This window comes from Lissotriton vulgaris, chromosome 2_1, assembly GCF_964263255.1.
Source record: "Lissotriton vulgaris chromosome 2_1, aLisVul1.2, whole genome shotgun sequence".
Lineage (NCBI taxonomy): Eukaryota > Metazoa > Chordata > Amphibia > Caudata > Salamandridae > Lissotriton > Lissotriton vulgaris.
This window is the reverse complement of record NC_141687.1, coordinates 152,130,074-152,145,505: the sequence shown is the minus strand read 5'-3', so window position 1 is coordinate 152,145,505 and position 15,432 is coordinate 152,130,074. Positions and strand designations below refer to the sequence as shown.

General features: G+C 44.5%; 1 protein-coding gene across 3 annotated transcripts in view; it reads left to right on the top strand.

The window, feature by feature from the left end:
* Positions 1-15,432, top strand: part of EIF4H (eukaryotic translation initiation factor 4H) — a 221,967-nt gene that overhangs the window by 76,180 nt on the left and 130,355 nt on the right. For all 3 annotated transcript variants that reach the window (XM_086954607.1, XM_086954606.1, XM_086954608.1), the window contains exons 3-4: positions 13,482-13,546; positions 13,657-13,729. In XM_086954607.1, coding sequence (XP_086810733.1) covers positions 13,482-13,546; positions 13,657-13,729 — 138 coding nt within the window. The remainder of the gene's footprint in view (positions 1-13,481; positions 13,547-13,656; positions 13,730-15,432) is intronic.

Sequence of the window (15,432 nt, the reverse complement as noted above, 5' to 3'; positions counted from 1 at the left end):
CCACAAACTGATACTAGGGCCAAAGTACCTCAGAAGGCTCAGGTCGAGGGATCGCCAGATGGCCTTACCCAAGATCTTCCAATGGGTTCTACAGCCCCGCCTTCCGGGCCCGACTTCGGACATTTCTAAAGAGCCGCAAGCGGTGTCTACGCAACCCAAAGCACAAGATCGAAACCGAAAGTGCGTATTGCTTTGGTCAGTTCCAAGTCCTCTGAACTATCGGCATCGACTAAGCATAAAGCTGTTATCAACCCGAAGAGGCTCTTAAAGGGCGTCGAGCCAAAGACTGGCACACCAGAAACACCGGTCAAGGTCGTCGACCCGAAGAAATCGCCGCCGAAGACCGTCGACACCGACAAAGGACTCGGAGCTCAGAAGGTTCTCGAGCATACGCGTCAACAGGACAAGACTAAAATGTGGTGCAGCCCTAGAGTCCACGCCTGGTGGGGGCTCGAAGGATTCCGTCAAGTCGACGCAGCCGTCCGCTTCCTTCTCGAAGCAAGTAGCGGACTCGCTGAAGCGCATTAGGGAGAAGGATTCGGCTATCGAACCAAAGGATGCTCCACCTCCAAATACTGCCGATAAACCTCAAAAGCCATCGGCACCCATCCACTTCACGCTGCCGCCGAAAGTGGTACCGAAGGCCTTCGTCCCTAAAATGGCTGTCTAAGTGCCCAGAAGGTGTCAACTGAGCCGAAGCCCACAACTGTGGTACCGTCCACAAAGCATAGACCACCCTCGCTCGAAGAGCAACAGGAACAATTCATCGATGCCGAAAAAGGCAGACTTTCTATTTATAAACGAAAGATCGCCCCGGAAGAGCCCATGGAGTCATACAAGATCCCATTAAAGGATTCCACTACAACCACAGTTCTTGTGGAACCTATATCTCCACGTGGCCAAAATTTCTCGCCCACTTATTCTGATGTGGAGACAGGAGAAGGTGATGGTAAGGAGTACAGCTATCCTGTGGACACTGATCCAGATGATCAGAATGAACCCTGGCCAGATGCTACTGACCCAGTGGATCCACACTCTGTCCCAGACACTCATGTGTATGCTGTGAAAACATCGCCTTCTGCGGATTCAGCGGCCTTTAATGCACTTATTGAAAGGGCGGCCAAAAATCATGATGTCCAGCTCCATGCTGACCCTATTGAAGTGGATTTTTTGTTTTACACCTTTTCCACCTCAGAGAGGACTGTCAAGACTCTGCCTATGCTGAAGGGTGTCTTAAAACATGCTGGGGAAATATTCAAGGAGCCTACAAGGGCCAGGGTGATGAACCGCAGAATTGAAAAAAAAAGTACAAGCCGGCACCTGGGGACCCTACCTACACTAAAGGGCAGTTGCCGTTGGACTCTCTGGTTGTTTCTAATGCCCGGAAGAGGGCTAACTCACAAACAACGGGTGATGCTCCTCCCCCTGATAAAGAATCTACGGTGCTAGAGGCATCGGGGAAAAGGGTGGCAGCTCAGGCAGCTAATATCCTGCGCATTTCAAACACTCAGGCACTCTTAGCCAGGTATGACAGGGCCCATTACGACACACTGGAGACCCTGTTGCAACACCTACCAGATGAATATAAGGAGGCAGCAGAGAAGCTCATACAGGAAGGGAAGCTCATATCAAATGCTTCTATCAAATGTGCACTGGACGCAGCAGACACCGCGGCCAGAGCAGTTAATACAAGTGTCATGTTGAGGCAACATGCCTGGCTCTATCTCCGGGTTCAAGCCAGAGATACAGACCACCATTCTAAATCAGCCAGTAAACCCTGACCATTTATTTGTCCCAGAGGTGGACACCACCTTGGAAAAAATCAAGAAGGACACAGACTGCAAGGTCTATGGGGGCTCTCCAGTCGCAGCAGTTCAGGGGTGGTTCTTTTAGTCGCTCAAGCAATAGAGGTGTTTCCAGAGGCCAGCTGTCCCAGCAAACACAGTACAATAAAGGTGGAGCGCAAACCACATACACCAAACAAAATAGAGGTGGGTATCGCGGAAACAGCGCCAAGGGCAGAGGTCGTGGAAACAGCTCCAGATCCTCCGCCACTAACAAACAGTGACACCTTGTCACTGCCCCCCCAACCATACACCGGTCGGGGGGAGACTCAAACCGTTCCGGCCGGTCTGGAAGTCCATCACCACAGACAGTTGGGTCACAAAGCTTATCCAATACTGTTATTGTCTAGAGTTAACATCCACTCCACCCAACATACCCCCAAGACACCGTCCTATGTCCACAGAGCATTTGCACTTTTTGCAGCAAAAGGTACTAGTCATGCTGCAAAAAGGTGCAATCGAGCTCGTGCCTGTGGCAGAAAGAGGCACAGGAGTGTACTCGCTGTACTTCTTGATCCCCAAAAAAGGACGGGTCCCTCAGACCCATACTGGACCTCAGACCCTTCAATCAGTACACTCTATCAGAACACTTTCACATGTTAACATTGCAGCAGGTTCTACCGTTGCTCAGTCAGGTAGATTTCCTCGCAACATTAGATCTGAAGGATGCATACTTTCATATTCCGCTACACCCTCACACAGAAAATACCTCCGATTCACCATTCAAAATCAGCATTACCAATTCAAGGTCCTCCCTTTCGGAGTGACCACGGCACCCAGGGTGTTCACAAAGTGCCCGGCGACAGTGGCTGCACACCTACGGAGACGGAACATTCACGTCTACCCTTATCTGGACGACTGGCTTATCCAGGCAAAGTCGGCCCAGCAGTGTGCTGCCCACATGTCCCACATCATTCACCTTCTTCAGGATCTGGGATTCTCACTGAATTACCCAAAGTCCCACCTTCAACCCGCCCACATACGGCAGTATCTGGGTGCAACGATAGACACTCTGGCAGCCAAAGCACAGCCAACTTCAGTGAGGATCAGCAGCATTCAATTGCTGATACAAAAATTCAGACCTCAAAACTCGCTTCAGGCACGAGTGTTCATGCAGTTGATGGGCATGATGGCCTCCTGCATCTTCATAGTTCGCACGCGAGACTACATATGCGTCTGCTTCAGGAGTGCTTAGCACATCAGTGTAATCAGGCTCACGAACAGTTGAAAGACCTAGTGTTGGTAACCGGTCGTGCATACAACTCTCTGCATTGGTGGAATCCACAAAACCTTTGCAAAGGACGACCGTTCCAGGAGCCTGTGCCACAGATCATTCTGACAACAGACTCATCTCTCCAGGGTTAGGGAGCTCATGTACTCCACTACACAGTGCAGGGACTATGGACAATGCAGCAAAAGAAGATGCTCATCAACCTTCTAGAGCTGATGGCTATCTTCATGGCAATGAAGGCATTCAAGGTACATCTGTGCAACAAAGTCGTGTTAATCCGGTCAGACAACATGACAGCCATGTACTACATTCAGAAACTGGGAGGAACACTCTCCACAGTTGTCTATCTAGCTCAGAGCATGTGGAAGTGGGCCATTCAGAGGAACATCTTCCTCATGGCGGAACACCTCCCAGGCAAGGACAATCAGATGGCGGACCTGCTCAGCAGGTACAGCAACCAAATGCACGAGTGGGAGATACATCCATCAGTACTCCACCCGTACTTCCGGCGGTGGGGTCATCCAGAGATCGACCCATTCGCCGGAAAGTAAAATGCCAAAGCTTTGCCGCCAGGTTCCCACACCCAGTCGCAGGGCAATGCGATATGGATGAACTGGTCAGGCATATTTGCGTACGCTTTTCCCCCAGCACCTCCAATACCGCTGGTGGCACGCAAACTGAAGCAACACTCGATGACTCTCATCCTGGTTGCTCCGACGTGGGCACGCCAACCATGGGACACCACGTTTCTAGAACTTTCCGTGGTACCGCATCAAAGGCTGCACCTCACACCCAGGCTTTTGACGCAGAGCCATGGCGACATTGGGCACCCAGATCCGCAACAGCTCGACCTGGCGATTTGGCTACCTCAATTTGCCTCCTGACTGTATGGATATCATAAGGGAGGCAAGAAAGCCCACCACCAGAGCATTATATGCGGTGAAATGGAAGCGGTTTGTCATTTACTGTGCAGACCACAATATCAACCCGCTAGACGCTTCCACTCGCATCATTTTGTTATCTGTTACATCTATACAAATGCAATCTGGCATATGCTTCCATTCGCATTCATTTGTCCGCAATAGCAGCTTATCTACAAAACAGGCAGCATCTCTTACTTTTCAGAGTGCCGGCCATTAGAGCTTTTTTGGAGGGACTCAAACGAGTCATTCCTCCCCGGACCCCGCCAGCTCCTGAATGGAACCTAAATGTGGTCCTCACCAGACTGATGGGTCCACCTTTTAAGCCTCTACATTCCTGTGAGATTAAGTTCTTAACGTAAAGTGGCTTTCCTGATGGCGATCACTTCACTGCGACGCGTTAGTGAACTCCAGGCACTAACTATCCAGGAGCCTTTCAAACAAATTCACTCCCAACAGGGTGGTGCTCCGCACTAACCCAAAATTTCTTCCTAAGGTAGTTTCCCAGTTCCATATCAATCAGACTATTGAACTGCCTGTGTTCTTCCAAAATCCTGAGTCCGTGGCGGAGAGGATGCTCTGCACACTAGACGTCAAGAGAGCCTTAATGTACTACATTGATAGGACCAAAGATTTTCGGAAAACAAAACAGCTGTTTGTTGCCTTTTCGCCACAACACAAAGGCAACCCCATTTCCAAAGCAGGTATAGCCAGGTGGATTGTTAAGTGCATTCAAATCTGCTATCAAAAAGCCAAACGCACTTTAACAATCCCCCCACGGGCCCACTCCACCCTCAAGTTGGGGGCCTCCATGGCGTTCCTTGGAAATATTCCTTTAGAAGACATATGTAGAGCAGCCACATGGTCTACCCAACACACATACAAAACACTATTGTGTAGAGCCTGCCCTAAACACACTTTTTCAAACTGCTGCAGCTGGCACATGCGGCCGCCACTAATGGAGGGACTGCTATGTATTCCATGCACAGATATGAATTCAGCAGCCCACATGCCTCGAACCGAATATGCTACTTACCAGTATGCATCTGTTCTTGGCATGTAGGGCTGCTGACATTCATATCGCCCGCCCTCCTCCCCGGTGCCTGTAGCGGCTGCAGCAATCCTAATTACTCTTAGCATGGTCATCACTCACGGTGTTACACTACCATCTTTGCCGCAATGGCTAAAAACAATCTGGGGATGGAGTCTATGCCCATGCGCACTGGTGTCCAGGGGAGGAGCCACCAGGACAACAATGTGCGATCATCCGGACCCAACACTAGGCGGCGAACTATGCACAGATATGAATGTCAGCAGCCCTACATGCCAAGAACAGATGCATACTGGTAAGTAGCATATTCGCTCTCTGGACCCTGAAGTAAAGCCAGAGTGAACAATTAGTCTATACGCCCAGCGTTCTATTACCTTGCAAGTATTGCCGATCAGATGCCTATCTGATGCGTCTCCTGGAGAAGAGCGACATCTCTTAATATACTTTAGCACTGTACCCCTTTTTATCTCGTCTCCCAGCCAATTAACATTCCAGGAGATTACTTTTAGTGATGTTCCCATTGTGACATCCGAAATGTAGTAATATGCTTGTCTGTGTGGAGGTTAATAGTACCTTGTTTTGGATGTGCCTAGGTTGCTTCTTTGGCAAGTGTGTGGGGTTTGAAGGCCTCCGACGGCCGCAGCTATTCAGTGAACTCGTGGTATGATGCAGCTCTGCTTGATCTGCACATAAACAATGGATAGGGGTTCTTACTAATACAATCGAACTTGCAACAACTTCTTAACTGTAAACTCTCGTACCCCCCCATCCCCTCCCCCCCCCACCCCTGCCACAACCCCACCCCCCTCACCGGGTCTGTTATACTCCTCTCGTCCTGTTCCTCCATGTGTCCAGACTCCGCAGCCCGCTCCGTTGTTTCCCCTTCCCTTCCAGACAGTTCGTGCGTGTCACGCCTCTCCTTTCTCCCGCCCAGAAATCCGATTTGCGTGTCAGGCCTCGCTCTCGCTGTTCTAGGTGGCATGTTTAGGGTTACTTTTGCGTGCCACGCCTTGCTCTGGTTTGCTCTCAGCAGCAGTCTACTTGTGAAGCTCGCGCACCTTGTTTAGAATACGGACTAATCTTTTTTTTTTTTTGCCCTGGGTTCCTAATGCCAGATTCTATGGCCCATACCTTACAACCTGACCCCTCCTTTCCCCCCTCCGTGCCTCGTACCACTTTCTCTCTTGCTCTGCTGGTGTCTGAAGTCTGGCATCTACATAGTGTCTGATGGACGTGGCACGGGAAGAGGAAATAAATAATTACTGTGCAGTACAGCCCCTTAATCCGTACTCCACGCAAGACTGTCACTGGACTGGCTTGCCTCTGCCTGTGCCATTCCCTGCCTTTGCAGCACAACTCGCGCCCTCTCCGCCTCTCTCTGCACTGGCGGCGACGGCAGCAGCTGTCACTCTGCCTCGCAGCACCGTAGCCACACCCTGGCCGCACTTGTTTGAAATACAGGCAAAACGAGTAGGCGGGTGAGCAAGCAGGCAGGCGGAACGCAGCTAATGCAGCAAGTGCATGGTCATTGCTGCGGCCCATACCTCCTGTTGGCTTTTGCCCCAGAGTTGGCCCCCGGGAGCCGATGGTCGTGCCGTGCTTCCTGGCTTGTTTTGCGGATGCTTGGTCCGCTGTGCTCAGCGATTCCGTGACTCTGTGGTTCGTTTTTCCGTTGCTCCCTCCTCTTCCTGGCATAGACATTGCTTAGATATAGGTGCAAATTACTTTGAATCAGATGCGCAATTAGGTTTGTCTAATGACCCCTTGTGTTTACTGGCAAAAGCCTCTCCTGCACGTTTTAGTCTCTCATTCTGATTGCAGGCTAAGCCCTGAGTTTACCTGCTGTTTAGTGTTGCAGGTCTAGCAGTGCAGAGGGTGTAGTTCGCATACTTGACCTCACAGGTGTGCGTTCATTTATGCAGGGGCTGCGGAGCAGTCCATAAACCCAGAGCTGCCTGTGAAACTCCTACGTGTGATTTGTGGCATTCTCCTTCAATGGATGTTTTTTATTTGTAGCTGACCTGAATAGAGCTATATGTACAACCCTGTTGATGAATAGAATAAATCTGTGTGTAATTCTCTTTGTGAGGGTCCATTTGCATTTCTCTTCATGGGCTGCATTGAATGTACCTCTTCAAGCTTAAATAGAGGTGCATTTGTGCTCTTTTTCAGGTGTCCGAGTTCTTGGAGGTTAACACTAGGAGGTATTCAGTCTCTCGGTTTTAGGAGATTTCGTATAATCCGTGAAACACTGTCTGCAATCAAAGTAGTTTATTTTACAGTTTTTTTAAAAAAAAATTTCACGCCCACACCAACACAACACGTGATTTAAACAGAAGGACAGAAAAAAACATTAATAGCAATTGTTAGCATTCTCTTCAGGAATTGTTAAAGTGGTAATCCATTGAAAAAGGGAAAAGTAGTTCTCTTTGCCAATCTCACATTGACAATCATTTCCAACTTTGTCAGATTTTTCCTTAAAGTTTTTTCTAGTTCATTCAATAGATAGTGCACCAATATTAATTTGTGTAGAGATAACAGTACACACATTTGAAATTATCTTCCTATGTGCTTTCTAGTAATTTGACTAATTATAAAACTATCTTCTTGCATGTTGAGATTTCCCAAAATGCTGTTACTCGTTAGTGCATCTATTCATGCATATTCACACATCATGCTTGATTCTTCAAATAGTCACTCAGTCTTTCCCGAGGCCCTCACACCTAGTAAATTCTCAGCCAAGCTGAAACTGGCAGGTATAAACACCAGGTCGCTCAGTAAATTGATGAATCACTTGCAAACTGTAGATCACATAGGTGCTCTTTGTAAGAGAAGCTGTTTATTTATATTGAACTCCCATAAGAGCCCAACTTCTGCCTCAGTTGAGTCCATCTCCAACAAATGGTCACAGAAAGGTTCCTTGCAGCACTTGTGCACTGAGTAAACTCTAGAACATGGCATTTAAAAACCTAGGATCTCCTCCCCCTTTCTCTCTTTCTATTTCTATCCCCTTCATTGACTCTCTCTCCCCTTTAATCTCTCTCCTCTCGCTCTCTCTTCTGTCACTCACTCGCTCACTTGAGCTCCATCTGCCATTCCTTCCATTCTTTTTTTTTTTTTTTTTTTTTTTTCAAATTGACTTTATTTCGGATATATTGCAATCCATAAAAGTACAAAACATTAACACATTTCATATTAAAAACATCACAATAATTGCAAAGTCAATCTTAATTACATACAGCACATATGTTTCTTAAAAGAGTGAGTAGACAAAATCAATACAGGAAAAGTGCAAGTAGTGCCCACGTACAGAAAAAGTGCATTAGTGCATTGGGCTACAGATGATTCAGTTACTCATCTAGACATTTTCTTAGTCTCATAGTTAGTGTCCTCCAGGTGTTAGAATTTTTAAAACTATCAGAGTGCAGCAGCTGTAAATACATGAGGGCGGGTCTAATTTGATTAAAATTTAATTTCTTTAAAAGAGTGACAAGATACCGCTTACGGGGGTATTCATAAAATGTACATAAAAATATAAAATGCAGCATGTCCTGTGGAGACTTCCCGTCGCAGCCACAGGGAGCTGCAGGTTTCATAAAAATGTCCGACTTAGGTCTAATTAAAAGATGATGAAAGATGTTGAACCTGAACCGGGGCATCAAAAATTTCTCATGAGAGGTAAAGGAGCATGTTAGGTACATTTCCATAGTATCACAAGTTCTCAGCATGATATACTTTCTAACATTGGGTTTCGAAAGCTCAACTTCATCTCTTAGGGCATTACGATCCATGTAAAAAGCCCTCTTAATTGCTGCAACATCACCCTTAACTATATCCCTCGGGTTATCAAACACGTTCAGTCGTCCAAGCTTCAGAAATTGGGACTTCAGATATTTAAGCCAAGGTACACACATTGCATGGTCAAGTGATTCAAGATCTTCCACTATCTGGTGAGTTAAAGGAATTTCACCACTTAACCATAATTTTACCCAGCATAACAGTGGTTTCAATCCAAAAATGTCGGATAAGTGCTGGCAACCAAGCTCTTCATGAACCGCTAAATTCGATGTGCTACCTGGGACACACAACAGTCGCTTTAAGAAATTATTTTCAACTATTTGTAGTTGTTCGCCATTTGTATAGCCCCATATTTCGCTACCGTATACTGCGGTGGCTATTGATTTAGCATTGTATAATTTCATCATGGCCACATTTGGCTTTTTCCCCAATTTAGAGGCAACGTTGAAGATGGAGGCATTTACTCTAGTCATTTCCCCCTTCTTCCTGGCCACATGTGGAGCCCAACTAAGCTTCGTATCGAATAAGACACCCAAGTATGAGAACGTATGGGTGATGGGGATCAAGACATTATTTAATTTAAAAATGAACTTCTTTTTTGGTTGACGGCCAACATGCATTATATAAGATTTAGAATTGTTGACCATAAGGTCCCTATCAGACATAGTTATTAAAAGCATTCAAAAGTGCCTGGAGACCCTTTTCTGTACGTGAAATTAAAACCGCATCGTCGGCATATAAAAGTAAAGGAATACCCCTCGCACCAGCTCTAGGGCAATCTGATTTTACCTCTTGCAGTTCAGCCTCTAAATCATTTATATAAAAATTAAAAAGAAATGGGGCCAGGATACACCCCTGACGTACTCCTTTATTAATACTGAAATTTTCTGTGGTTTCCCCAGTCGATGAGAACCTCACGTTGGCTCTTGTGTCATTGTGCAAATCCGCTAGGAAGTCCACAATCCCCCTATCAACACCTTTATCCCTCATGGTCTGCCACAGCCTCCCTCTGTTAACAGTCGAAGGCTGAGGACCGATCCATGAAGGCAAGGTGAATTACTCCTTTCTGTAAGACAGTATATTTATTCAGAATAAGGAACCGGTTGAGACACTGGCTTATAGTAGAACGGCCTTCACAAAAGCCGTATTGAGAAGTCGACGTGATGTTATTTTCAATCGACCAGCTTGTTAAGCGTTGAAGTAGAACTCTCCCCATAATCTTAACCATTGAGTCAATTAGGGATATTGGTCGGTAACCAAGAGCATTACCCCTATCTCCCTTCTTGAAGACAGGGACTATAGTTGACAGTCCCCACGTTCCCGGACAGCCCACTATGGCCGCAGCATTAAATACAGCAACCAAGATGGGTGCCCAGAAAGCTGGATCAGATTTATATAGATCCGGTGGTATTCAGTCAGGTCCTGGGGCTTTATTTGCAGTGAGACCCATTATGGCAGCCAAGACCTCACTTTTGTCAAATATAATAGCGCTGCCCCTATCATGGGGGGCAGCAGCCATAATTCCAGAAACCTCCGAGTAGTACAGGCTTTTAAAATGACTTTCCCATTCCTCTTTGGTTATGCAGCAGACCAGTCCATCTCCAGGGTCCTCGGTCAAAAAAGGTTTTTTAACCAGTGCCCAAAATTTGGTGCTGCTATTCAGGGTAGAAGGGTCAAGTAGTTCCTCCCAGGCCTCTTTCCTTAGAAACTCCTTTCGGGCGACAGTAATAGCCTTCTATTCCTTTCTACATAGTTTTACGTCCTCCCGATTCCTCTGGGAAGCTGACAATGCAAGCCTCAGTTTGCGAGCAGCTTTAGTGCAGTCATGGCTAAACCATCTCGGGCCTGTATTAACCTGGGTTTTGTTGGGGACAGATAGAAACGCTGACACCTTCTCCGAAACATTTTGATAAGCCTCTAGAACCAGCCTAGGTTCACCCCCCATATTGGTACAGACTTTAATATCCTCTGCACACCTTTCAGAAATGTTCTTATAAAGGATATCCGCAGAGACCATTGACCATTTTAGCCGCCTCCTCCCATCTGTTGTGCCCAGTCTGCCTTGACTAATGATCTTATTACCTTTTTTTACCCAGGGACATTTTAAGCAGATTGTTAGAGGGTTATGGTCACTGAATTCGCTCGGAACAATGCAAAAAGAATCTTAAAAAGTTTGCATCGTCCGAGAGACCAGTATATGGTCTTTAAAGGTACCTCTTCCATGCCCTTTAAAGGTGGGGGGTATCAAAGCAATATAGTGGGTCCTTTAGTGACATAGCCAGAGAGAGGTCAAAGTCATCCAGTAGGTCATTGCACATTTCCCCCTCCTTAGTGTGCTCCATGTGGAGACAGTCCGCACGTTCACAGGACATTTCTGGTAAGCACTTGTGCAGTGGATCTATACAAGGATGCAAATTAAAATCCCCCATAATCATGAGGTTATGGCCCAGGTTTTTCATGAAACTAGAGACAAAAGAATTTAATATAAGAATTTGATTTTCGTCACAATAAAATACACTGAACATAATCTTCACAAAAGTTATTTACAATAGTTTAAGCTCTTGCTATTATAAATTACAATAACTTTTATTTAAGTATTAATTATTTAAAAAAATTAAAAGCCATTTTTATTTGTAATATCAATACATCTAAGTTGCGTACATACAAAACATGTTGCATTACAAATGCTATAGGTGTCACATTTGCAAAAGTTAAAACTATTGGCATTGTAAATGACAAAGCTATTAATTTTACTATTTTCAAAACCAACACATAAATAAAAAATTTGTCATTTACAAGACCAATAGCTCAAACTTTCCTAATGCGAGACCTATTGCATTGCAAATGCTTGTTTTCTTGATGGTAGCCATTTTTGTGAGGACATTGTGGTTGGAGGATCCTGTCGCACAGTGATGAGGGCCGTGCCCTGCCACTGTTTAGCCTATAAAAGCTCTTATAGGCTTTGAAAGCAGGTAGATTTTGTGGGACTTTTGGTTAAGCGATCGCTTGAGTTTTGATGTAAATTTCTTTCAGGGACAGTGGAGGATGCAGGGCACAGAACCTGCTGCCTGCTCAAACTTTTTTTTTTTTTTTTTTTTTTTTGGGCTAACTGCAAGGGGGTCGAGTTGCTGGAAGGCTTGTTTAATGGTGGGGGAGCATGCCTTTTACTTTGTCAAGTCTCCTACGTACAGTACACACCTCATGAAACGTACTTGCAAAATGCTGCATGATTACAGCCCGTACCCAAAGATTCCCCATTGCCTTGTACCAGGACATCCCCTCTTTTATGTCTTGGGGCCAAGCGTTATCCTGTGTAACCCATGGGCCTCTGAAACTGTAGCCGTAAACCCACCTAATACCAGGAGGGTATTGAGTGGCTGAAGGCTGTATTTTAAGATGCTTAGAGAAAAATCTGCTAATGGCTTGTGTGCCTGGTATTACATAATGGCGAATGCCGGAAGCAGGCGTTGTGTGAACGCAGCGCAAAGGCTAGTCTTGTGAAACACACTCAGTTCTTTGCACTCCTCTCTGGCAGAAGCGTCCACACCTTTGAAGCCTTTGCTTCAAGGAAGCTTCAAGCGCTCAGTACCTTAACCTGTACATTGCTTCCGTAGGCTAATTGAAAAATATGAATTTAACGCAGCTCTTCTTAACCTGTTTTCTGCGGTCAACGGGACTGCTAGTAAAATTAAATAATGTGGAAAGAATTATAAAATGTATGTAAATAAAGAAACTGAATGCAGGATTGAAAATTTTAAACCTTTCCATAAATGTGGAGTAATTTCAAATTGGAGGCTAAAAAAATTAAGTTTATATTGGATTGAACTATGTTGTGAGAGTACTGCATATGCATTAAACTGAACACAGTATGGATAGTAGGTAGTCTCTGAATTTCGAAGAACCCCCATCTTTCCCTTAAATTTTTTTTGTTTTAAATTTTGTAAAATCAATTTGTATATTGTGTATTCTGAGGTTCAAATCTAAATGTAATAGGTTTTGTAATTTGGCTTCCAATAATTCAGTGGTGGGTCCCCGGATCTACTGCATAGCTATCAACTTGCCTCGCGTCGTATGTGGGACTTTCAGTAATTGTTTTTCAGTTAGTTTGGTGGGAGGTGTTTCATTAATCCTTTTGTGTCTGGGCCCCCACATACCAGCGTTCTCAGTTGTTTAGAACTGTGAATGCTTGGCCGTAGCCCTTGTTACATGGGACTGGTTGACCAGCTCAGTAATTTTGTGGATGTTCTGTCCAATTTTAAACTTGATGACACAAAAAAATCACAGGATTTCATTGGGACAATAGTGAAATGGTGGTTTCTTGCCTGTGACTGCAGAAAATGTCTGAATGTTTGCTGTCAAGGTAGTGCTATTTTTATTAGCATTGATACGTTAGAGCTGTAAATCACCTGTCAACCTTCGTATTAACGTTTTCCTTGCTTGGTGCTGAGAAGTCCCCTAGCTTCTAAGCACTTTATGTAAAATGTTTTGGTTAGAAATGTTAGAAGCACAGTTAAATAGCATTTAAGCTTGCAGAATACTATTTGGACTGTGACACTGGTGAAATGCTAGAAACTGATTATTTGTCTACATGTAAAATTGGGCTTTCTGAAATTTATTTTGAGTGCTTATTCTTGCAGGTTTTTGCTACGTAGAATTTGATGATGTAGAATCCCTTAAAGAAGCATTGACATATGATGGTGCCGTAAGTATGGCTCTTTGAATAGCATGGCTATGCATTGTTCTGCTTGTTTTTCACTGAAGAGTTTTGCTTTGATCTATGTATATATATATATATTTTTTTTTATTCACTAGTTGTTAGCAGACCGATCACTCCGAGTCGACATAGCAGAGGGCAGGAACAAAGAGAAAGGTGGCTTTGGCAGAGGTAATTATTTCCTCCCCCCCCCCCCCCCCCCACAATTTTGAAACTTAAAGCGTTAATTGTCTGGCAAGTGAGAATTTTTTTACTGACCTGTTCTTAATATAAACGGCGATCCTGGAGAAATTTCACAAGCTGCAACTGGCTTAAACTGGGAAAAGGGCTTTTTTGTGATGATACTCTAACTGGTACATTTTACTTAGTCTTTGGCTCTGGGAGAACCTAAATCCTTTGTAACTGAGAATTGGGCCACCGATTTCACGATTGCAGTGAAAAGCTTTAACAATGGCTCAAAGATAGGTAGGATGTTTTAGATTTCTCCAACAGCCGGGCAACACTAAAGACCCAGAATCTTGGGACTGCAGAAAAAAATGGAATAGCTTTCATTAACTTCTTTGACTGTAGCAGACCTGTTCAACCTCATCAGTCTCTGTAGAGGCGAAATAACTGTTTGTGGAAATGTATGATTCCTCCGATCCGGTGTTTGTCCCATTCTTTGAGAGTGTACACCCAGCAAAAAGACCATGATGCACATCATAGTTTGCAACTTTTCTTTAATCCTAATAGTGGAGTTTAGTACTCTGACTTTGTTACTGCTGTTGATACTGCGAAGTTCAAAATCCCTCTTAGTAGTTCCTTTCTTTCCTCAACCTAAAATAAAACTAAACAATTTTCATTGCCCAAAAAAGGTTGTCTAGCACGAGGTAGCGCACATTTTGTGTAACTGTTGTGAAATGTAGTAAAACCAATATTACGCTCAATAGTGTATGAGGGAAAAGTGCTCTTGTGGTTGTTCCTAGGGGGCTTAGTTGCATCTTGTTTTTGGCGAAAATGGGTTTTAGGTGGGTCTTGTAAAAGTGGTAGCTGCTTAAGTAACACGCAGCAAATGTTCTATTTGACTAAGTTTATAAATGCTTTGTTCTGCAAAGGCAGGGGAGTTAACGGCTTTGGACTGAGCTAATCGCCAGTTTTTATATTTAATGAATTTCTGTTCATCAGGTTGTGTCCTTTAATAAGGGTCTTCTTACAGTGAGCCTTTAGACTGTGCTTAACAGCTACCAAGTTATTAAAGGGCATTTATTTTAAGCCATGCAAAGTGGAAGCATTTTCACTTTTCTAGAATAAAATCTGACTTTTGTAGTACTGGAAACCTTCCACTCTTGGATGTTGTCAGAAAGGAGGGCATAACTAAACACCTAGCATTTGCATTGCATGGGTTTTAAAAACAAAATGCATGTTAGTTTTCTATTGAATTTCTTTTGGCTTGCATCTGAATTTTTCCAAAAAACTCTGCAGAATCAAAATTAAGTAAGATTGGTGTTCCCAGGGATGCTCTCTGGGGCCTGGTATTAACTAGAAAGTGATTCCACGTTTTAGTCTCCAACACCTATTTATCTCCCACTGATGTAAAAAAAAAAATCATGAAAGGTAATGGATTTCCTTTAAAAGAAGTGCGAGCACAGTATGCTTTTATGGGGATTCACTGTGACCAAAAAAGAAATGTGCAGATTGGGAAGAGGTGTCTCTTGTGCTGTGTACTTGAAGTGTGGCACATTTTATCAAACGCAGTCAGTAATTCATATAGCTCTTGCTCCTATGCGGCACATTTTACTGACGGACGTGTAAAGGTTAAGAAACTTGGAACCCACTTATGCACACAATTCAACATTAGTTCTTAAATCTCAACACAATTAAGCTTATTCCTACTC